Source organism: Somniosus microcephalus, chromosome 19, assembly GCF_052327205.1.
Source record: "Somniosus microcephalus isolate GS21.2 chromosome 19, FLI_Smic_1.0, whole genome shotgun sequence".
Classification (NCBI taxonomy): domain Eukaryota; kingdom Metazoa; phylum Chordata; class Chondrichthyes; order Squaliformes; family Somniosidae; genus Somniosus; species Somniosus microcephalus.
The window spans coordinates 7,929,774-7,954,798 of record NC_141005.1 but is presented as its reverse complement, the minus strand read 5'-3'; the positions used below and the strand labels follow the sequence as shown (position 1 = coordinate 7,954,798).

At 45.0% G+C, this 25,025-nt stretch overlaps 1 protein-coding gene across 9 annotated transcripts in view; it reads right to left on the bottom strand.

The window, feature by feature from the left end:
- ep400 (E1A binding protein p400) overlaps window positions 1-25,025 on the bottom strand; it is a 164,821-nt gene that overhangs the window by 99,361 nt on the left and 40,435 nt on the right. For 8 of the 9 annotated variants that reach the window (XM_086011917.1, XM_086011920.1, XM_086011919.1 and 5 more), the window contains 4 exons: window positions 13,596-13,718; window positions 9,344-9,780; window positions 4,294-4,617; window positions 460-645 (listed from right to left, as the gene is read on the bottom strand). In XM_086011917.1, coding sequence (XP_085868043.1) covers window positions 460-645; window positions 4,294-4,617; window positions 9,344-9,780; window positions 13,596-13,718 — 1,070 coding nt within the window. The remainder of the gene's footprint in view (window positions 1-459; window positions 646-4,293; window positions 4,618-9,343; window positions 9,781-13,595; window positions 13,719-25,025) is intronic. The other variant, XM_086011922.1, reaches the window with a different exon arrangement.

Sequence of the window (25,025 nt, the reverse complement as noted above, 5' to 3'; positions counted from 1 at the left end):
CTTCTATTTATGACCCCTAGTTCTGGACTCTCCCACAAGTGTAAAGATCGTCTCTATATTTACCCTATCGGACCCTGTCATAATTTTAAAGACCTCTATCAGGTCACAGACCTCTATCAGGTCAAGATAAGAAAAAGAGACGTGCATTTATAGAGCGCCTTTCAAATCCTCGGGACGTCTCAAAGCGCTTCACAGACAATTAATTACTTGGAGTCTTCCTGGACCAACATTCACCCCTCAACCAGCACCACCAAAAACTGACCAACGAGCCATTCACCTCATACACGGTTTGTGGGGCCTTGTTGTGTGCTAATTGTTTAGCCTTCTAACAACAGTGACTGCCCTTCAAAAACAAATCCCATGGACGGGAGGTACTCTGAGAGACCCAGTAAGGGGCTGTCGGAAGGCCCAGTCTTCCTTCCTTTCTATTCGTGCACCTCAGGCCAGACACGCGTTTACCTTTTTAGCAATGCCCATCTTCCACCTCCTTTCTTGAGCAAAATCTGCCGCCATCCACTGCATTTCCTCCAGCAGATAGTCCCAGTGAGATTTCGGCCGCGGTGCTTCCTGGAGTCGTGGCAGTCTTCTCATTGACCACAATCCCTCTTTTCTAAGTTCGGCAATTCGTTGGTGTATCTGGTTTTCCTATTAATGAAGAGGGTGATGGAGCACAATCACCCAATCAACGTCCTTGTATAATTCCATTTAAAACTAAAGTTCCAATTCTCTTGCTGGTTTTCACAAGACTTAAAATCTACTCATAGGGAGAGGGTGCAGAGGAGATTTACTAGAATGGTACCAGGGATGTGGGACTTCAGTAATGTGGAGAGACTGGAGAAGCTGAGATTGTTCTCCTTAGAGCAGAGAAGGTTAAGGGGAGATTTAGTAAGTGTTGCGGGGTTTTGATAGGTACACAGGAAGAAACGGTTTCCAGTGGCAGAAGGGTCAGTAACCAGAGGACACAGATTTAAAGGTAATTGCAAAGGAACCAGGGGGCAGATGAGAATTTTAATAAATGTATTTTTTTTAATACAGTGAGTTGTGATCTGGAATGTGGGCCTAGAAATTGAGTTGACGCCGCGCCAGGGCTTTAGCGCCGGAAATTTAGCGCCGGCGCTAATTCCCTTGCGCGCGCCAAAAATTCAGTAGCGCCGCGCCCAGACGGCTGCCGGCGCTACTGGCGGGCGTGAGCGCCTCCCAATGGGCGCTAAGTGCCGAATTGCGGCGCTAATCCGGCGCTGCGGCACCCGATGCGGTGCGGCAGGCTGGGGAAGTGCAGGCCTCCTCCTTCAGTTAAGGAGGAGCTGCCTGCACCCGCCCGCTGTCCGTTCAAATATTGAAAAAATGAGCCCGGCACCTCGGACAAGTGCCGGGCTTGCAGGCCAGACGCATCTGTTCCGCGGGGGGGGGGTGGAGGAGTCCGGGGAGGGAGGTGCGGGCAGGCAGCCGACGGGAAAGCGGCCGGCCGCAGCGCGACCTTAATGCGCCGGCGCAAACTCGGGGAAGACTCTGTTGCCAGAGTCTTAGTTGCGGCTGCCACGGGCGAGGCGGCCGCAACTGAATTTCGGCGCTGGGGCCCGTCGTCATGGCAACCGGGACGCTGCGCACACCGATGACGTCATCGGTGCCGGCGCAGCGCTACCGGTCTACCGCGGCGTAAGGGCCCCAGGCAATTTCGGCGCCGGCGCCAAATGCAGCGCTAGGCCCTCTAGCGCCGCAAAATCGGCGCTAAGGGCACTCAATTTCTAGGCCGTGCTGCCTGAAAGGGCGGTGGAAGCAGATTCAATAATAACTTTCAAAAAGGAATTGGGTAAATACTTGAAAAGGAAAAAGTTGCCTGGATTTGGGGAAAGAGCAGGGGGGTGGGCTTTCAAAGAGCTGGCACAGGCAAATGGGCCAAACAGCCTCCTTCTGTGCTGCACAATTCTATGATAGAACACAACAGCTGCAGTGGACTGGCAGGTTCAGTGGGTGAACACGATACGCCCCTTCAACTCTGGAACCCAGGTTCAAACTTACCTGAGGTGATGGAGAAAAGATTCATTCCCTCGCTGTTTCAGAGGCGAAATCAGTCACTAAATATTCACAACTAGATTGGGTCCAAGCCTCGGGGGTTGCAGAACACATAAATCCCCGTTTCCATTCATTTACAATATCTCAGATTTGTTGATGCTAACAGATCTCGGTGTCCTGATTCACGATTTGCCAACCGCTGAGGCAACAGGCCTTTCCAAACCAGCCGTCACAAATACAGGCAAAGCAGCGAGTAAGAAATCGGACTAGTTGCATAGACTGGGCTTGTACTCCCTTGAGTATAAAAGATTAAGGGGTGATCTAATTGAGGTGTTTAAGATGAGTAAAACGAGTTGTTAGAAACTATTTCCTCCGGTGGGAGAGTCTAGAACAAGGGGGCAGAACCTTAAAATTAGAGCCAGGCCGTTCAGGGGTGATGTCAGGAAGCACTTCTTCACACAAAGGGTGGTGGAAATCTGGAACTCTCTCCCCAAAAAACTGCTGAGGCTGGGGGGGGGGGGGGGGGCGGCGGGTGTGTGGTCAATTGAAAATTTCAAAACTGGGATTGATAGATTTTTGTTAGGTAAAAGTATCAAGGGTTACTGAACCAAGACGGGTGAATGGAGTTTAAGATACAGGTCAGCCACGATCCAATTGAATGGTGGAACAGGCTCGAGGGGCTGAATCTCCTCCTCCTGTTCCTAAATGTAAGTGCAAACAGGGCTGGGTTGCCTGGGCTTTGCGGGCCAGATAGCCAGCGTTTGAGGGGGTGTGTCTACGAGTTACACATCCCTGTACTAGAGGACACAAGTTCAAATGTAGAACTGCCCATAATTGCAAACTTTCCTCAAGCAGTTGATTGTTGATGTCACACGTTGAAAGGTCACGTTGGTGCAATAGCGCAAGGGTGACCCAAAATGCAGTCCGTGGGTCGCAAGCAGCCCCCGAGCCCTGGAAATCTGGCCCCTGAAGCCGAGGCAATTCAGTGTTATTTGAATTGATAACTCTTTCATGTCCTGTTTGAATTTTGGGGAGGTTTGGAAAGGGTTATTGCCTGATTGATGAATAATAAATCCTAAATCTGTTGCAACTCGAGATCCATGCAGATTAACGGTAATGTGGATTTTAACTTTATATGTAACCTCCCAGGCTCCAAGGTACGCACAACACTGCAGCCCTTGAAGACAGCCCTGCATGGGGAATCCACTTCCAAAATGGGGATTGCAGCACACTGTTGAACGGGAACAGCGAAAGCTTTATCCCTATAAGAATAACAACCTGTGCACTGAACCTGGCCTGGGCATCAGAAGTGTTACTTTCCCAAACACTTCCATTCCCCCCTACATTAGGCCATCAGTACTCAGCTGAATGGGACAAGTTTCAAAATAAAAATCTTCACATGCTTGATACCTTGACGGGCCTGCATACTGACACTGGGTCAGAGTTGGAACAAGCGATTGGGGAGCGGGTAGAAGACTGCATGGACAGTCTCTCCCCCACCCCCTTACTTTAACAAAAAAATAAATCAAAGCTTTTTTGAACTACATTAAAAAAAGACAAAATTCAATTCTGCCTGCTGCTCTTGTGCGGCAAGTGCTGATGAGTCAAGAGAATGCATATGCCGATGCAATAACCGCCTCTAGTTTCCTTTCACAAGAAACTATTTGTAAATTGCCCTTCTAGTATATTGCAATCAGTAAAACATATGCCACATTCTTAAACTAAAAATTAAACAATTTAAGGAATACAAGTTTTCAATGCAGGGACAAAAAATACATAGAATTTACAGCAGAGAAACAGGCCATTCGGCCCAACCAGTCCATGCCGGCGTTTATGCTCGACTCGCGCCTCTTCCCGTCTTTCCTCATTTAACTCCATCAGCATAACCCTCTATTCCTTTCTCCCTCATGTTTATCCATCCTCCCCTTAACTGTATCTATACTATTCGCCTCAACCACTCCCTGTGGTAGCGAGTTCCACATTCTCACCACTCTCTGAGTAAAGAGGTTTCTCCTGAATTCCCGATTGGATTTCTTGGTGACTATCATCTTGATGGCCTCTAGCTCTTCCCCACAAGTGGAAACACTCTCTGTCTACTCTATCAAATCCTTCCATAATTTTAAAGACCTCTATTATGAAAGGTTCTGATAGAGTAGAGAGACAGAGTGTTTAATCTGCTCAATAATTAACAAAATTATTTAAAAATCATATGGTTGAGGAAACCCATTACAACCTGGGCGCAATGGAATTAAAAAGCAAAATTACAACCACGGTTCCTACCTGTTTGACTTGTTCAACAACTTTATCTTGTGCGTTCGTAGTGCTTTCCTGTGAAACTGGTGCTGAAGTCTGTAATACCGCTTGGGCTTTAGGTGGTGCTGTGACAGATAAGCCAACCAGCCCCACTTGCTTGGACTGTGAGACTGGTGACACTGGCCTGTTAGCAGCCAGGGAAGTCCTGTTAGTCAATGTTTGATGCACGGTAACAGAGGCGATTGTCCCTGAAAGGGTCACTTGTGGCACAGATGAGGTAGGCAGTGAATTGGCAATCAGTCGCTGGCACGCCTGGCCAGAGTCGCTCGTCGATCGCATCAACGTCACAGTCTACGCAAAAATCAAAGCACAAAAAAAGCTGGTCATTCATAAACTGAACATTCAGATTTTCTACAGAAACCGCAAAATCTTTGTATAAATACAACAACCACTTACATTGCTACAGCACTCGCTACACACAGACAGCTCAAGCGTGCCGTACAAGGCATTACATAAGTGAGTGGATACCGACTCGGGGGGAAAGGAAGGGGCAAAGGCATGGTCAGAAAGGAAGTGCCTGCAGGGGAGGGAGGTGGTAATGTGGAGATGCTCCAAAGTGTGGGGGCAAGGTGGTTAAAAGGGATGATGAGCACAGAGGAGGACTGCAACAAAATACATGAAGACATTAGTAAACTTGCAGAATGGGCATGTACAGGAAACTTTGCGCTATCCGGAGGTGAGCTATCCGGCAATCTGGAGCCACCGGCAAAAATCAGCCGCCGTTTTTTATTCTTTTTGTTTGTTTTTTTTGCTTTGATTGAACAGTCAAGACGTGCAAGGTCTGTAGCTATAGCAACAGCTTCAGCTACAGAGCTTTAGGGCCACACCCGAGTGTTTAGAAGCTGTTGCTAAGCAACAGTGTTTGTTGTCAAATACGGAGATAAGAATCTCCGTATCTCTCAACATTAACTCTGGAGAGTACGGCAGTTTTGAGGCAACGGCAGCAGCTTGGTCCCGTGGGTGCCGGATAGCACAAAGTTTCCTGTAATTGGCAAATGAATTTTAATATGGATAAGTGTGAAGTGGTGCATTTTGGCAAGAATAAGGAGGGCACATACTCCTTGTAAGTGAAGAGTCTAAATAGGGTAGAGGAGCAAAGGGACCTAGGGGTACAGATGCACAAATTACTGAAAGTAGCGACGCAGGTTAAATAAGACCGTAAGAAAAGCAAATAAAGCACTAGGTTCATTTATCTAGATTCCTAACCGAGGAATAACAAAAGTATAACTCTGTATAGGGGTTGATAGGGTAGACAGAGGAGATGTTTCCACTTCTGCGGGAATCCAAAACTAGGCGTCATAAATAAATCCAATAGGGAATTCAGGAGAAACATCGTTATGCAGAGAAGGGTTAGAATGTGACCTCGCTACCACAAGTAGTTGGGGTGAATAGCAGAGATGCATTTAAGGGGAATCTAGGTAAACATGTATGGGAGAAAGGAATAGAAGGACATGCTGATCGGGCGAGATGGAGGAGGCTCGTGTGGAACACCAGCATGGACCAGTTGGGCCGAATGGCCTGTTTTTGTGCTGTACATTCTATCTAATAGGGTGCAGGCAGGGACATAAGACTGGAGGCGACACGAAAAATGATAAGTTACATAAAAATTTTAACAGCTATATATCCTAACGTATTAGTAATATTTCAGGTGTGTATAGCACAGAATTTGTCCATTACTAGTTATTGAGTACTGATTCTCAAAAGGATGGTTTGTGCAGAACCAGAAAAACACAAACAGGTTACACGATTGTAGGTTAAAGAAACCATGACCGGAGCATAATGAGGAACTTTTTTATATGTGGGTAATTTATGGAATACACTAATCGATGGCATAACAAATGCTGATTAAAGTGGAACACAGAAGAAAACAGGCTCCGGATTCATTGTGGAGCAGCAAGATTGGCACCAATCAATAGAGGAAGAAGGGGAATTGGGTTGTGTGGATCCTGATGAAGACAGGCCTTTTCTCATTCATCATTTTTGTTCTTTATTCAACTGACTGTCAAAATTAAAAGCGCAGCCAAGTTTGGAGAAAGTGAGCAAGTCTGACTTGTGGGACTGGAAACAACAATTCCAGTAAGTGAAAATGGTTCCAGTAAAAGAAATTGGTTACGTCTTACTCAATCTCAACACAAAATGTTTCACAGAATGACTTTATTCTTTTACAAAAAGCCTGCCATTGTTCTTCCATTAAATTCTGGAAATAGCAGTATTAGACTTCAAGAACACAATGCTTCAGGGATGACGGGCTACAGTTATATAGAGAGAGAGAGAGAGAGAGAGGCTTAAGATAGGGCTGGCTGGTGAGCTGGTAAATAGAGGGCACAAATTCAAGATAATTGTAAGAAGAATTAGAGGGAAGGTTAGACAAAATTTCTTTACACGGAGGGTGGTTACAATGTGGAATTCTACTGCTGAAGCCAAGTCCATCAACTCTAAATTAGTTGCCTGAAAAATAATAGAAAGGTATGGGGAGCAAGCAAGAGTAGTTGGGGAACCCCCATGAGATTTGATGGGCTGAATGGCCAGTTTCTGCACTCAAACATTCTATGATACCAAGAGCCAGGACTGCTCTCATGATCACGATCACAATGCAACACTTTTCTGTTCCCCGCCCATGATGCTGACCAAGGCCGCTGATGGGCAGTTTCCACAGAAAAACCAGACACAAGCATGGAAAGCAATCCCCAAAATACCACTAAAAACTCCAGAAAATCCTGTACTGCCCAATGCAATACAAGAGGAATCTGATTTATTCACTGAACATAAAACAGTGGCCCTAAATACTGCAAAAAGAAACCCACCCGAACAATCCTGAATTTCATGCAATAAAAGCGGAATTGGACTTATTCGGTCACCAGTGGGCCAGGTGCTGAACCTTGTTGGGCTGGGGTTGCGTGTGTGGAGCCCGCCTGTAACCATTCCTCGTGTCTGAGCCCAGGCAGCAAGTGCTGCCAGGTTTCTGCTTGTGGGGAGCCTCAGAGCCAAGCCCGATCCTTTCCTCCACACGCACGGACATACTTTTCAACCCTTCGTAGCACAAATAGGAGCGAGTTCCCTGGGCTTCGCGAGCCCATAATATGGACACCCTTGCAGCAGGTCTCCTGACACGGGGTGAGCGGAGTGGGGAGAAAGGTTAAAAACAAACTTCAAATACGCGTACTGGGGGCAGGAGGAATTTGCTATTATTCAATAATAATAATAAATAAGTCAGGATTTGGAATGAACTGCCTGATAGGGTGGTGGAAACAGATTCAATAGTATCCTGTAAAAGGGAATTGGATAAATACTTGAAGGGAGAAAAAACTCCAGGGATATGGGGAAAGAGCAGGGGAGGGGACTAACTGGGTTGCTCTGCGAAAGAGCAGACTCAACGGGCCAAATGGCCGCCTTCTGTGCTGTACTCAAGGGTGTAAGGACAATCCTAGTAACTACAGGCCGGTCAGTTTAACATCAGTGGTGGGTAAAGTTTTAGAAACAATAATCAAGGAAAAAATAAACGGGCACTTGGAGAGATTTAAACTAATTAAGGAGAGCCAACACAGATTTGTAAAAGTCAGACCGTGTTTGACTAATCCAATTGAATTTTTTGATGAAGTAACAGAGAGGATTGATGAAGGGAATGCAATGGATGTTGTCTACATGGATTTTAGGAAGGCGTTTGACAAAGTACCAGATAGAAGGTTGGTTAACAAAATTGAGGCTCATGGAATAGATGGGTCAGTGGCAGCTTGGATAAGGAATTGGCTTAAGGATAGATAACAGCGAGTTGTGGTAAATGGCTGTTTTTCAGACTGGAGAATGGTATGACAGCACTGTTCTATATGACCTGGATATTGGAATACAGAGTAGAATTTCTAAATTTGCCGATGACACCAAACTTGGGGGTGTGGCAAACAATGATGTTGATACCAATCAACTGCAACAGGACATAGAAAGGCTAGCAGAATGGGCAGACAAGTGGCAGATGGAATTTAATAGAGAAGTGTGAGGTGATGCATTTTGGCAGAAGGAACAGGGAGAGGCAATATACACTTAATGGCACAGTTTTAAAGAGTGTGCAGGGACAGAGGGACCTGGGATTAATGTGCATAGGTCCCTGAAGGTGGCAGGACATATTGAGAGAGTGGTTAGCAAAGCATATGGGATCTTGGGCTTCATAAATAGAGCTATTGAGTACAAAAGTAGAGAAGTTATGCTGAACCTTTATAAAGTGCTGGTTAGGCCACAACTGGAGTATTGCATCTAGTTCTGGTCACCACACTTTAGGAAGGATGTGAAGGCCCTCGAGATGGTGCAGAGGAGATTTACCACAATGGTTCCGGGGATGGGGGATCTTAGCTACAAGGACAGGTAGGGGAAGCTGGATTTGTTTTCATCAGAGCAAAGGAGGTTGCGGGGTGATTTGATAGAGGTGTACAAGATTATGACGGGTTTGGATAGGCTAGATGGGGAAAGGCTGTTCCCACTAGTTGATGGTACAAGGACTAGGGGACACAGATTTAAGGTTTTGGGCAAGAGATACAGGGGGGAACGTGAGGTAAAACTTTTTTACGCAGCGAGTGGTGAGGACCTGGAACTCACTGCCGACGGAAGTGGTGGAAGCGGAGACACTCAATGTTTTCAAGGGGAGACTGGATAGGCACTTGAGGGAAATAAACTTGCAGGGCTACGGGGATAGAGCGGGGGAATGGGACTGACTGGATTGCTCCACAGAGAGCCGGCATGGACTTGATGGGCCAAATGGCCTCCTTCTGTGCCGTATGACTCTGTTATGATTCCAACATTCATTGCACCAATTACAAACTGGAAACTAGGAACAGTTAGAGCCACTGAAAACCGGTAACAAAAGCTACGACTTATAGCGTTGATGGAAGTACAGAAGGCAGCTACACTGAACTATAAGCCAAGAAGTCAAGTCTTTGGTTTCTGCTTGAACCATTATGTCTCAAAAAGCAACATTCGTTGCTACCAATACATTTTGGTGAATAAAGCACCTACAGATAGGACGTTTTACCTGCTGTTGTGAAAGGTGTGCTTGTGACTGCTGAAGTTGCGCTGACGGTTGAGTTTGCATCGGGATGTGAAGTGGAGCTTGCACCTGCTGCTGCAGCTGAGCCTGAAGCTGGGTCTGAGACTGAGAAAGAGAAATGGACTGCTGCTGGGCCTTGGCCGGAGGAAGGTTTTGGGGCTGGGGCTGGAGAATGGGTTGGGGGTGAAGCTGGGGATGGGGCTGCAGCTGGGTTTCCACCATGCGCTGCTGCGCCAACTGAATAGCAGCCGGGAGCGACGTCAATGGCATAGCTGTGGGTTGCAGTCTGCTAGGCAGCTGGGGTGGGGGCGTGTGCAGGCTGGCTGCGTTCTGCACCGGCGGTCCTTTGGAAGGGTCGTACTGCTGTTGGTTTTGTTTCTGGCCGGTGAGCTGTATCGTCTGAGGAGTAGGAGGCATTCCACCTGCAGAGATGTTAAACAGAGAGAACATGGAGTCAGTGCTATTTGTTCTTTTCTAAATTAATCCATCTAATTATAGTAAATGGTGAACGAATGCAGTTAGCAAAATGACCAAACAAAGATATAAATATCCACCCACGATGTCAGGCTGTGAAATACTGCTAAGAACCAGAAGTACGGGATCCTGGGCTTTATAAATAGAGGCATAGAGTACAAAAGCAAGGAAGTTATGCTAAACCTTTATAAATCACTGGTTAGACCTCAACTGGAGTATTGTGTCCAATTCTGGGCACCACACTTTAGGAAGGATGTCAAGGCTTTAGAGAGGTACAGAAGAGATTTACCAGGGTTGAGGGGCTTCAGTTATGTGGAGAGACTGGAGAAGCTGGGGTTCTTCTCCTCGGAGCAGAGAAGGTTAAGAGGAAATTTAACAGGTGTTCAAAATCATGAAGGGTTTTGATAGAGTAAATAGGGAGAAACTGTTTCCACTGGTATGAGGGCCAGTAACCAGGGGTCACAGATTTAAGATAATTGGCAAAAGAACGAGAGGGGAGATGAGATTTTTTTTTTTACGCAGCGAGTTGTTGTGATCTGGAATGCGCTGCCTGAAAGGGCGGTGGAAGCAGATTCAACAGAAACTTTCAAAAGGGAATTGGAGAAATACTTGAAGGGGAAAAATTTGCAGGGCTGTGGGGAAAGAGCAGGACTGATTGGAGAGAATCTTTCAAAGAGCCAGCACCGGCACGATGGGCCAAATGGCCTCCTCCTTTGCTGTATGATTCGAAGTCTGCCTCACTGCAACATAATACTGGAAGAAAACAGCTATTAAATTCCTAGCATTTCATGAAATGTGGCCTTAAATCAATTTTAAAAACCAAACCGGATTCAAAGCAAACAGAATGCATTCAGCACATTTGATGAAGGGGAAACAATCTCTTGGTGCAGAATTCCTTGTTGAGAAGCAGCACTTGCTTTTCTGCCATCATGTTCTATTGAGTTTTTTTTACTGACACTACAGAAAACTATCCCATATTTTGCAGATGTAAAATGTCACAGAAACAAATTTATTGATTCCACTGGAGTAAACTCTGCATCTTTTGGCAGATTGTCATCTTCGAATTTCGATCCTACCCGAAACAGAGGCAACGCGCGATCCCGAACTGTTGAGAGAAACACACACACGTCTGCCTCAAACCTGTAAGCCAAGATCGACTCGTGAGTTATAGGTTATAATAATAGGTACAGCTGAACTCTCCATGGGATTCCAATATTGCAAATGAAATTATTTTTAACGGGTTTACTGGTCCAGGAACAGGGTGGGAGCAGAATTATCCATTCTCGACAGCAATCGCCTAGGCTCCTTCCCCCCCCCAGTGTCAAACCTACGGTCTTCAATTCCTTCACAGAAGTCCTGTGAAAGATGCACACGGTACCGTTTATTTAATGAAAAACATAGATCCACAAGGCGGTGAAGCAGCTTTACGCGACCAGATTGAAGCTCGTGGGGAGGAGTTAAAAATAAACTTACCCCTTGGGTCACCTGTAGGTTAAGCAATTATTTTTCAAATGATTTCCCTTCTCCTTTGGTCATTTTTGTGCAAAATATAAAGTCATGTTGGGAATTTCAGAATGCATGCACGTTTACTTATTAAGCTGGTCACAGCAGGTCTGGGAGAGACACTCTCGGAGGAACAGCAGATAGTTAGGTTGGGAGCAGTAGGCTGAATGTCAATCAATGGCAGACTGGAACAGGTCGTGCATTGCACATGCTGTACCTTAACCTGCCAACGCAAATTGACCCTACAGTTCTGGCAAAAGGCAGGGGAAACAAAGACTGATTCAATACCCACTGACACACTCAAACATCTATCCTGGGCAATGACAGTTAAAGAAAATGGAACTTGTGACTCGGAGGAAAGTTGAATTACACCACAGACTCCCCCCCACAAAGAGAAAGCTTTTCAAAGCATACACAGACACCCTCCCTCTCCTCACAGCTTGGAGAGAGTCTCTGCATTCCAGTACTGGTTCCTTCGCTGAGAAAACACCAATCTTAACAGGTTTCACCTCGTTAGATTAGAGCGACTGTTACGTAGGCTGCATAACAACAGTCACTGTACTTCTCCATTTCACACATGTTGGTGCAATAAGGCACTATAGAACGGCAAGCATTATTATAACAGTAGCTGGATGAATTAGAGGGCTTGGAATGGAGGAGACCCGTCTAGCGCTCGTGGGGAGGTGTGTTTCAACAGACATTGCTTTAATATTGCAAAACCACTTACACAATGTGCAAAGCCCATTGATGCCCTGGAATCTACATTATGGGGCTGACCTCGCGCACTGACAGCAACACGGATGTGTTCGTGCACAGTTCCCTGAATGACATAAACACTATTTCTGGCGCAGACCTTCCCCGACGTCAGGAAAAGATCCCCAATGCAAAAAGCACACACTACTGGCCTGCATGAGATTGGGGGTTAGAATTCAAAGAACGAACTTGCATTTATATAGTAACTGTCACCTCAGGACGTCACAAAGCACTTTACAGCCAATGGGCTGTACTTTTGAAGTATAGCCAATTTGCTGACAGCAAGCTCCCGTAAACAGCAATGAGATAATGACCAAATTATTTGTTTTAGTGATGTTGGTTGAGGGATAAATATTGGCCCCAGGACACTGGGGAGAACTCCCCCTGCTCTTCTTCAAATAGCGGCCGTGGGATCTTTTACATCCACCTGAGGGGGCAGACGGGGCCTCGGTTTAACGTCTCATCCGAAATACAGCACCTCTGACAGTGCAGCACTCCCTCAGCCTGGATTATGTGCTCAAGTCGCTGGAGCCCATGACCTTCTGACTCAGGGGCGAGAGTGCTACCCACTGAGCCACGGCTGACACCTAAAGACTTTTCATGGAATTAAAAGAAAAAAGAGAGACTGGTGGGAAAAGGGAGGCGATGCAGGAAGAAATGTCATTACTTAATAACAATCAAAAGTGCTTGAAAAATAAATACCAATGAAGAGGCCTGTATATTAAACCTTAGAATGCAAGAAGACCTTCTCAGAGGATACATTGATCAGGAGCCTAGCAGGTTAACAAGTCATGAGAGTCCTACATTACCTTTATGGTGAGAAAAAACTGTAAAGAAATTTAGTAATAAAAGATGATGTCCACACACCACACCTTGGTCTGGCCATGTATGAAATCGATTACCAAATATAAAACTGCCTTCCAAATAGAACTTTAAACACTCTGCATTAGAAAAAAATAAAGCTATGTTCAAAAACTCACAAGGACAAGTAAATTTCTGTCAGATTCGGTTCAACAGAGATTAATTTCCCCCAAAACGCAGATCGTGCGTGCATGCGTCAACACATAGCTCAAACACATCACATACTGCATTTATGTTTCACTGATACTTTCAATATAGCACGGCCCTCTTTATAACACAGTTAACGGGCTCCGGAGGGCAGCATTATAACAAGGATGGAGTGGTTTTTATACATTATTGCAGCTTTTTCCTGTAAATAGAAGTTTTAGTCTCTTGAAAATGTCACTCATGTTCATGCATACTTGGCTTGACAGCGTACACTTTATAAAAAAAAAAAAAAAAAAACTGGCATTGTTCACATTCATTAAGGTTAGGAATAAGAAGCAGAAACATGTTACAAATGAATCCTTTACTGAAGTCCTTAATCTCACATGGATATTGCTTTCAGAGGAAGTTTATGCACAACTTAAAATATATGAAAAAAGGCCCTTGCAAATGAGACAAGACATCAAAATGTGTATGTGAAGATGTGTTTGGTATCTCTTACCCTGCACTGTTGGCATGAGTTGCTGTAAGGGAACAATAGCTGGAGATCCTAAAGTAGTCACAGTTGTATGCTGGAAAACCATTCCATGACGACCACCTTCTATCCGTGGCCTTTTATTCTGATCTGAAGTCAAAAGCAAAACACAGAGTTCGCAATATTATGCAATAAAAAAAACACTTACTGAAGCACCTCCCCTTCGAGATCAACGCAGACTTGTTCATCATGCATGAAACTTCTGACTGTCGACAAATTTCTTAACCGTTTCAAAACGGCATTTCTAGAATATGCAAATAATTAAAAAGCTTAACGTATTAACAAGTTGGTGAACAGCCAGGTATCTCACTTCAACAAGTAGCCTTATAGCGTTTTCAGGGGCCAAACTAATGGCGCCTTACAACAAGGGATGCAGTATATTGAAAGTATCAGGTTTTTATGTGATGGGATCTTGCTTTTACATCACATTATTTGCCGCATGCACTCACTGAATGGCACTCCGGCTAGTGATAGAGGCACATTTTCCACAGCATGAAGATCTGAGGAAGCTCTTTGGGGTTTTTCAACTTAAATTTAAAAAAAATCATAAGCAACATAAGGTCAGTGAGAGAGCATTGTATAAGGAGGCATATAATGTGACATGTATATGTCACAATATTAGACTATTCTCTATATGTACTGCAACCTCTACTACCTGCACACTAATTCTCTTCAACCTACATAGATTCTCCAAGCCAATCCACCCCACATAATTTTTAGTTATCAAGATAGGCTAAAAGAGCGGAGACTCTACACTTAAATGAAGCGCAGACTTAGGGATAATGTAATCGAGGTTTATAAGTTAATAAAGGGAATAGATTGTGCTCCTGTAGACAGTGTGTTCCAATGAAATAGCTTAGGGTGGACTAGGGGTCTGGCTGGAGCAGAGATCACCTCTTACAAAAGGGTAGGTACTGCAAGGAATTAATTATCGCCTAAAGGGGGGTCGGAGGGGAATTTCCCAGATTTATTTTTCCCAAACTGACCTAGGTTTTTAAATCTGTTTTTTCTCCTCTCCCAGGAGATCACATGGTTTGGGGTGGAGTGGGGAGTGTATATATTGTGATATACACAAGGTATCACAATTGTGTGGGACAGGTTGGATGGACCAGAGGGTCCTTTCCTGTGCGCCATTGTTTGTAAGTAGGTTCTGGAATTCCCTGCCTAAACCTGTCCGCCTCGCTACCTCTCTCTCCTCCTTTAAGGACGCTCCTTAATAGCTTTTGGTCACCTGCCCTAATTTATCCTTATGTGGATCGGTGTCAAATTTTGTGTCTTAAATACTCCTGTGAAGCGCCTTGGGACGTTTTACTATGTTAAAGGCGCTATATAAATACAAATTGTTGCTGTTGTTGTTCTGAGCGGGTAACACACCAGAAAGTATGAATGACAGTCATGAGCTGCTCAGGTTTCGCTCTGGCAGCTCGAGTCTGTCTGAACCCGGAATGTGTTACTATTCTATACAACGCATTGCACAACAGCTGCTCCGCCACACTGCTCAGGGGGAAAGGGGAGTGGTGCTCACTAATGTTCCCCATCTTTTCTGAAATGATCCCCAGAAGTAAACCAAACTGCATAGAGAGAGAAATGACACAGCAAACAAAAAACCTATGCAAAATAGTCACAGCTTAGTTTTTAACTGAAACCTTCAGCTACAAGGCTTACTGTCTTAGGAATTTTGATAATGCTGCCATTAGGATAAGACTACTGAATTATTACATTGCTTAACTTCAATCCAAGTGTTTAGTATAGCCTTAACATTTGCTAAAGCACTTCAGATCTTGAGACGCTATATATTAACGAGCAGCTAATTACAGGCATTATTGCTGGCACCGATCAGCGATGACATATGGTTTGGGCTCCTAAATAATCATCTGCCAGGATAGCAACAGAGAATATGCAACAGCTTGAACGATAACATTTTATATTTATGGTTATTAGTATGTTATTTTCAAAATGTTAAGTACTTGAAGGGCTACATTTCACTGAAGGGAAATTGAAATCGTTCGGAGAAGCCGGTCACGTAAACGTTACACAAGCCGCTCATTAAACTGATCTAATTTATATACCGACAGTCCTCAAGATCAGAGCTGACCCTTATCGAATTAGCTGATATTAGATGTGTTGAATAACTTTGTATTTATTCCATCAATTTAGATTCTGAACCTAGGAATAACAAACATATAACTCTGAACTTTGTATAGGCATTTGATAGGGTAGATAGAAAGAGGTTTTCAATTGTGGGGGACACATCAGCAACCAATAACCCCAATACTTTTTGGAAAGCAGGGGGGGGGGGGGGGTGGAAATAAACAAAAAAGTGTTTAGAACTTAAATTTTGGTCACCCCCCCGCCCCCGAGAGTTCTGGTATCATTCTAGTAACTCTTTTTTGCACCTTCTCCAGTGCCTCTATGTCCTTTTTATAGTATGAAGACCAGAACTGTTCACAGTACTCCAAGTATGGTCCAACCAAGGTTCTATAGAAGTTTAACATTACAAATGTGTATTCCAAATCCTAACCACTCATTGCATAGAATCGTTTTTCCTCAAGTAGCCTCTGGTTCTTGTGTCAGTCACCTTAAATCTGTACCCTCTGGCTAGCAACAGTTTCTCATTATTTACTCTATCTAAACCCTTCATGTTACCCAAGCAATACTGGGAGCGGGAGAAGGTCTTTCTACTCACGGTCTGGATTCCTGGGAAAGGCACTTGCAAATGTGAAGAGTGAACCTTGCTGTTAGCTCGGCTTTCTCCAATAGCTCTCAGCAGCAAGCCCAGAATCTACTCTTCATAGTCTTTTGTTATCCATAGACACTGCCCAGGTTTCCTTTATAGGGCTTTTAAAGAAATTGGTAACCTCTCAATTGGTATCTCAGCCCCTAAAATCCAGATCATGGCAACCCAGGCACAATCGAGAACAGATCAGTCAAGTCTCATCGCCCAGGCAAAAACACAGCCCCTTTAGAAGCTTCAATTTCCCATTTTGCGGTAGACATGATGTGCCTAATCCTTTGTGCTGCACATTTGCACTCCTTGGCAACTCTACCAACAATAATGATTATAAAAATAATTCCTGGATACAGCTCAAGAAATAATAACAGTTCTTTTCCAAGAGATATATGTACCAGATTTAGTAGAAGATTCAACCACAGGTGAGAGAGCCAATAAACATCTCCATCCTTGGAACCCCCTTCTTAAAATCTATACATATACTCAAATTTATAGGATATCTCCTGCTTCTGACACCAAACTGAAAGATTTAGGTGTATACCACTGAAGAGCCGTTCACTCCCAGGGTTTAGAAACAATTATACTGCTCTTCCCCTCTTTACACCAATTGAAATTAGATTCCCCTTGCTAGGTCTTATTGTCCTAGTCCCCATTTATTATTTCCTCCCATTTTGATAACTTCCTCAACCCACTTACTCTAAATTACATCGAATTGACAGCCCAGAAGCAGGACGTTGGACTCAGCCAGTCTGTGCTGGAGTTTGCCCTTCACATAAGCAACAGTCCTAATCCCACCTATTTGGTCGGTTCCCTTTATCCCCTTTCCTTCAACCACCTATCGAGCTAATTCTTGCATGTTGGCATGGTCTCTGCTTCAACTACTAACTCGGTGTATTTCACAGCTTCACAACTCTAGTGTGAAGAAGTTTCTCCTGCTCTCAATCCTGAATCCTTTGCATTTACTCTTTTATCGATGCTCCCTCGTTCGAGAGCCCTCAACCGCTGGAAACAGTCTGTTTCGATCTACTCTGTCCAATCCCTTCATAATTTTACATACTTCTATCAAATCAGCCCGTTCTAACAAAAAACAGACCCAAGTCTCAAGTATTTCTTCGAATCGGTGTTTCCTCATACCAGGCAGCATGCCAGTGACTCTGCGCTGTACCCTCTCTTATTGCTTTGACATCCTTCCAATAGCGTGGGGTCCCAAACTGCTGCATTTATACCAACCTCAGAAGCGTGCTGGCACTGCCGGCTCCCAGTGCACCAGCCTCACACGCAGCCAAGTCTGAACTTGACGATTGGTCATGTATGGCTGCCGGGGAGACCCCTTGTGGGTGCGTGAGCCCAGTGCTTTGTGAGTTGACGGCACTAGCACCCTCTGAAGCCAGTGTGAAAGCAGCTAAAAAAAGAAGGCAGTCAGGATAAACCGGAATTAACAATCAATTTATGGCAAGGCATTAACTCTCCTAAAATTGCATGCCAGGTGCAAATTGGAAAAAAGTTAAAATTTGTAGTTTGCAGTAAATGACCTCTCCTCTAATAATAATCTCACTCAGAATGAGTTCTTGCAGGTTCATTTTGGGGAAAAAAGCAATTAATTTCTCATTGTTGTTTTAAATTATAATAGCAATATACAGAAATCTGCAACCAGGCAATGCAAATCGAAGACGGATATTTTATTGCTACCAATTGATCAGGAATAAAGCTAGAGTCAGGACTGTACATCATCCCAAAGACATTCATCTAATCTAACTCGAGCAAAACTAATGACTAAAAACAAAATCTGCAATCCGGCCTCATTATTGCAAACTTCTGGAGACTGATTTAAGTGTTTCATATCAATAATCTCCCCTACTGACCGTAACATAAATTCTGCCACAAACTGGGACCATCATAATGCCCACTTGTAATAAAGTTTTCTTGACTTAATACAGTACTGAAAAAGCAAGGTAGCCTAACCTATTTAACAAATGAAGAAATCTTGATTTATTCATACAGTAGACTTCATCATGCTAATATATATATATGCTACTATATAAAGCGGTTTAAAAAAATCCTAAATATCAAACATTAATACTGTGCATTAGAAAGCAATTTTTTTTTTTTTTCGTTCATGGATGTGGGCATCGCTGGCAAGGCCAGCATTTATTGCCCATCCCTAACTGCCCTCGAGAAGGTGGTGAGTGGCTTGCTAGGGTTAACTCTTAACTGCCATTTCAGAGGGCAGTTAAGTAATTTACCGTTACTGACACTAGCTTTTTTTCCCAGATTTATTTAATTAACTGAATTTAAATTCCCCAGCTGCCGTGGTGGGATTTGAACTCACGTCTCCGGATTATTAGTCCAGGCCTCTGGATTACTAGCCCAATGACGTTACCACTATGCTACTGTACCCACAATCTGAACCAGCCATAATGATCCACAGTCAGAAGTCACTTTAACCCAGATCTCGGAACAAAGTCACACTTAAAATTGAAAATGAAACTGGCGTTATTGAAGGGACCCGAGGCACAAGTGGATTAGAAGACCGAGCTACAGTGTGGGCTGGGAAATAAGATTCTGGTAACCAGGTATAGCATCCAATAAATCAGTCCTCAGGACTTTGGCAAATGGAAGGAACAGTAGAGTAATCCTAGCAGCAACAATCTGCACAAGCATGAACTAGAATTACTGTAAAACACAGCACTGGACTATTTAACACAACAAGCTGCTTCTTGTTTGGTAAGCGGGATGTGTGCAAAGGTAGATTGAATTCGATGAACTACATAGGACTGAAAAGTTTCGATGATGTATTTATAGCAGACTAGTCCCTCATGTTGGGGACCACGGACTTATCGATATCCTTCCAGTTTCAAAACTAGCAGGACGAGCTGAAGTGCTCGTGCAGAGAGCCAGCATGGGCTCGACGGGCCGAATGGCCTCATTCTGTGCTGTAACCATTCTATGATTCTATGAAAAGGATGGGGTCTACAGGCTTTGAACTATTAAAGTATATTTCATAATGATCTCAATTCACAAGTGTAAATTACTGCAAAATTAAACAATGAGGAACAAGGTGAAATGTGAAAGCAGTTAGGGATCGAAGCGTCCAGCTATTCCCACCTTGGGAGCCCAGTGCTGCCAGCAGTTGACAGGATTTAAGAGTGTGAAAACACTGCAATTAAGGAAAGAAGAAATCTTGACCAAAGACAGCAGGAAAAGTACATGGAGGAAACATCTGGGATGAAAATGAATATTCTGTATCAGTATAGCAGGGGAGGCTGCTGACAGCATGGCAGCCAAGCACAGGAGTGTGGTTTATATACCGATATACACCCAATTGGATTTTAACTAAAACAGCAACTCGAAAAATTGAAGTGCAACTTAGGAACCAGGAAAGGCCAAGCAACCCATCCGGAACCATTCCACCCGCCCCCAAATCTGTTCCACGACCAGATTTAGGAACGGCTTCTTTCCCAGGGCTGTCATCCTACTGAACTCCACAAATAAACTCTAAAGCCTGCACATCTGCCAATGCACTTTATTATGGTTATGTTAATGTATTACAAGCCAAATGTATGTTGAATGTCTAAATGTCTTAATCTAAATGTACACTCTCGGGAGCCGCAAGCCTACATTTCGTTGTACTGCACATGTGCACTAACAATGACAATAAAAGTTGATTTGAACAATGTTTTCATCTTTTTTCTTACGCTTAATCCATATACTCTACTCCTTGCTGAATCGGAAATTGATCCAACTCCCTTTTGAATGCTTCAACTGAGTGAGAATGTGCCGCAGGAAATGACAGCCTTTCCTATAAATCAATGGCACAAAGGTGCGATGAAGTTATTCCCTTCTTTAGCTTACATTCATATCCTCTGGTTTTATTAGTCAGGCTCAGCACAGAACCACTTTTGCAGCCTTACTGATTCCCTTCGTCATTAATATATAAACTTGGCTTGTGCCCCCCATTTTATTATTTGTCTAATAATACCCATCAGGAAAGATTGAACAGGCTGGGACTCTTTTCTCTAGAAAAGAGACGGAGAGGTGACCAGATGGAAGTCTTTAAAATGATGAAGGGGCTTGATAGGGTAGACATAGGGATGATGTTTCCACTTGTGGGGGAGACCAGAACTAGGGGTCACAAATAGAAGATCGTCACTAATAAATCCAATCGGGAATTCAGGAGAAACTTCTTTGCCCAGAGGGTGGTGAGAATGTGGAACTCGCTGCCACAGGGAGTGTTCGAGGCAAATAGCATAGATGCATTTAAGGGGAAGCTATATAAACACGAGGGAGAAAGGAATTAAAGGATATGCTGATAGGGTGAGATGAAGAGGGGTGGGAGGAGGCTCGTGTGGAGCAGAAACACCGGCACAGACCAGTTGGGCTGAATGGCCTGTTTCTGTGCTGTACATTCTATATAATTCTACGCACGACATTTAATTTCCTTCACAACTTCTCATCATAGCTCAGTGATGTAAAACCTGGAATCAATTTTATTACTCTTCTCTGAAATCTTTCTCCACTCCTTGTTTTTTTTTAACTAAAGGATCACCATAACTGGGTAGGATCAATCCCGGGACACCCTGGGCTGTGTGGCTCAGTATTACACCGTGATGCATTTACCCATTAAGATACCGAGGGAGATTCCATTTACTGTATCACTATTTTCCACCCAAATAAAGGGAAAATGAACTCAGTAACACAGAAATGTTCATTGCTTTCAGAGAAAGATGCTGTAGTGTATGTACCCGTCTACCTTTAAGGGAACTATTGAATGTAACCGTTCACCTTTAAGAGAACTACTTTAGGTGTGGCACTATTTGTTTGGCTTCTGTATACTGTAATACCGACAGTGACCACACCAGTATATAAGTGTTGTGGCAGGATTGCTGGGGCAGATTCGCCCGGACCTTCGAATAGTAAAGACCTGTTTGTTTGTTACTTCTGAAGTCTGTGTATTTATTAACTGCACAACCCACAGACTTTACAGTGGCGACGAGTCCGATCGTACCCTGCGGCAAGACTACCAAAGCAACGAAGAGCGTCGAAGAGAGGCAACCGCCCTCGGCGTGCTGCTGAAAGAAAACACGAGGCTGCAGCAGGAGGAAGGAGGAAGACTTAAGCAACAAAAGCTTCCATCTGCAACAGGCACTGACTACCCTTCTACCACGGTGCGGAGTGAGCCGATCAGCTGGAAACAAGGCGGCCGAAGAGACTGTGAGTAGGGGAAGGTGTAGAAGTATCCGGAGGATAAGGGCAGAGCACTCAACCTCGGTCGAGGGGGAGCTGAGCCGGTCAGAAGTCGGGTCCAACGGCGTCGGGTGACAGCCGGACCGCGATCGGCGGGAAAAGCCGGGCAGCGACCGCAGCCACGAAGCGCTGAGACTGGGAGTAGGCGCGGGAAGAGAAGCCCAGCCGCAGCCGGGGAGGGAAACACCGGTCTGCGAGAGGGCTGGGAGCCGAACAAGGGGAGAGAGACTGCGCGAGAGCCAGTCCAGCGGCTGAGCTGTCCTCCACCAACGGGGTACCCAGAGCCGGTAGAACCGAACGCGCGGGAGAGGGAGAGACAGAGCCGGGCAAGGGGAGAGAGACTGTGCGAGAGCCAGTCCAGCGGCTGAACTGTTCTCCACCAACGGGGTACCCAGGGCCAGTAGCACCGAACGTGCAGGAGAGAGAGCGACAGAGCTGGGTACGGAGAGAGAGACTGCGCGAGAGCCAGTCCAGCGGCTGAACTGTCCTCCGTTAACGGGGTGTACCCAGCGCCGGTAGAGCCGTGCGGGCGGGAGGAAAAGACAGAGCCGGGTAAGGGGAGCTGTGCGGAAGCCAGCCAGCGGCTGAACCTGTCCGCTGTGGGGGAAGCGTACCCCTTCCACCGGGAAGAAACGCGGGAAGCCGCCATTAGGCGGAGAAGACGCCAGAAGCGGGAAACCGCCATTGAAGTGGGCGGGGCGAGAAAGGAAGAGCGGGAAACCGCCATTTTCGTGGGAAAACCGCCATCTTAACTGACATACCGCCGTTGAAGTGGGCGGGGAGAGAAGGAAAGAGCGGGAAACCGCCGATTTCGCGGGAAAACCGCCATCTTAGAAATAAACAAATAAATAAGAATACTTAAAGAAATACTGGTGCTGCTCCCAAGGGAAGAAAGATGCCTAAGCGAGGGAATATTAACGACTTTAATTCTGAAATAGAAGACTGGGCCACGTACGTGGAACGCATAGAGATCTATTGCGAAGCCAACAAAATAGAGGAAGACGACAAGGCGATAACATTGCTAAACTCGATGGGGGCAAAAACATACGGGCTCTTGAAGCATCTAATAGCACCAAATAAACCAGCGGATCGGACCTTCGAAGAGATTGTGGCTGTGCTGAAGGACCACTTGAACCCCACACCGTTGATGCTGGCTGAACGATTCAAATTCTACGCAAGAACGCAGAGGAAAGACGAAAGCAATGCGGAATACTTGGTCGAACTGCGTAGGCTAGCGAAATACTGCCAGTTCGGAGGGAATCCGACAGAAGCGCTGCGGGACAAGTTCGTATGCGGATTGTCCAAAGAAGGGACGCAGAAGCGACTACTGGAAGAGAACGACCTCACACTGGACAGGGCTGTCCTTATAGCTGCATCGCACGAAGCCGCAGCGAAAGGAACGGCGGAAATGCAACTAAAGGCGGCGGCACTCGGGGTGGACCAAATTACTTCAAGCACAACAAAATGCTACCGTTGTGGGAAGACAACGCATGACCAGAATCAATGCTGGCTTAAGAACCAAGAGTGTAGGAAATGTGGCAAACTGGGTCACATCGCGAAGGTATGCCGGTCCGGGAAAAAGACCAACAATCAAAGGAAGCCACCACAAGAAAAGTACAACAAGGTGGCTGAGAAGAGTTCAGACGAACAGAATTCAGACTCAGACCCAAACAACCAGGAGCTGGGTAGTCTGAGAATGCACAATGTGGGTAAAGAAACGGATCTACAGACCATCTGGGTCATACTAAAAATAGCTGGAGTCCAAGTAAGAATGGAGCTGGACACTGGATCAGCTCTATCAGTCGTCAACCGAAGGGACTACCACCGGCTATTCTCTCACATACCTTTAAGAAATACCAAGTTCGTATTACAGACATACACGGGGCATAACGTATACCCCGTGGGGAAAATAAGAGTCAAGGTGAGAGATAGGGGTAAAGAACACCCAAGAATGAACTTGTACGTAGTACCTGAGGGAGGACCACCACTTCTAGGACGGGAGTGGATTAAGAAAATAGACATGGAATGGCATTACCTAAAAGCCATAATGAGGGAGGACTCGGTGCAAGCTATTAGCTCAGATTCTGAAATGGATGATGATAAGACCAAGTCGAATATGGAAGACAAGGCTAAAAAGGAACTTGCCGACGATGGGGAAGAAAACGAAGACATGCAGAAGGACTTATGGTACCAAGAAGAATAAAGCTGCAGAGCAGAACTCCAGGTTGACAGAGAATTCTGAGCCTGTTCAAACAAAGGATTCATCCACGACGGAAGAACACCGAGCTCGGACGCAAACTTATGTCAAAGTACGACAACAATTAGAACAGTTGAGTGACCGTCTCGTACAAGAGATGAAAAATATGGAAAAGTTCTGGGACACCGAATGGGAGAACCTGGAAAGACAACAGAGACAGCTAGCTCAAGCAGAGAGCGACCATAGAGCCATCGTGGTCAAATACCAATCACATTCCCCTGATGCTGTTCAGGAACTAGAATATTTACAGAACGAACCAAAGGAAGAGGAATCTTCAGGAAGCCAGGATTTTATTCTAGTTCTTCTCTACGACTCCTTACAAGCAGAGTGTGAGAAGTTGAAAGAACAGTATGAACAGGCCCAGGCTACAATTCTGGAGGGGGTTAACTCGGCAGCCTCCGAAAAGCTAGTTTCAGTAGAAGCATATGAACAACTAAAGGTTGAACATGAGCAAGAAGTCCAAAGGCTGCAGGAAATTCTTGATGAGCTCAAGGCCAAGACAGACTCATCGGTAGAAGTTCCATCCATAGATGAGAAATTAGAGGTGAAAAACATGGCAGAGCATGAAAGACAGGATGTCCAAGAACTCATAAAAACATTGAAGGACACCCAAGACAAATATGAGGCGGCAATGACCGAGGTTCAACAACTTGAAGAACAGATTCAACTGGGAATCCCTTCAGTGGAAGAAAAGGAAACTGTAAGAAACTCAGAGACTGTAAGAATGGTCCCTGAACATGAACTAGAGAGCATCAGGGCGCAACTTTTCCGAGCGCTGAAAGCCAAAGTTCAAGAGGAACGTAAGGTGGAAGTATTGGAGAAAGAGGTGGATGAAATGGAGAAGACTCTGATCCACCGTGTTCCCAGGGAAGAGTTAACGGTCAGCCAACTCCTTCATATGCTGAAGGACAAGACTCTGCAAGGGGAACAATCTGAACACGAGCTTCAATCTTCAGGGGGAACGAGTTCGGAGCTCTCAAAAGTCACGGAGATAGCTGAGGTGGCAACACAAATTTTACAAGGATGCCAAAAGTACGTTGAATCACGTCAAGGTGAACAGAAGAAGGTGGAAACCGTTACTTCAGTAGAAGGTTTAAATAGCCTGATAACGCAATTCCCGATGGAAGGGAAGGTATTGAACTCACAAATGAGGTCCGTCGTGAAG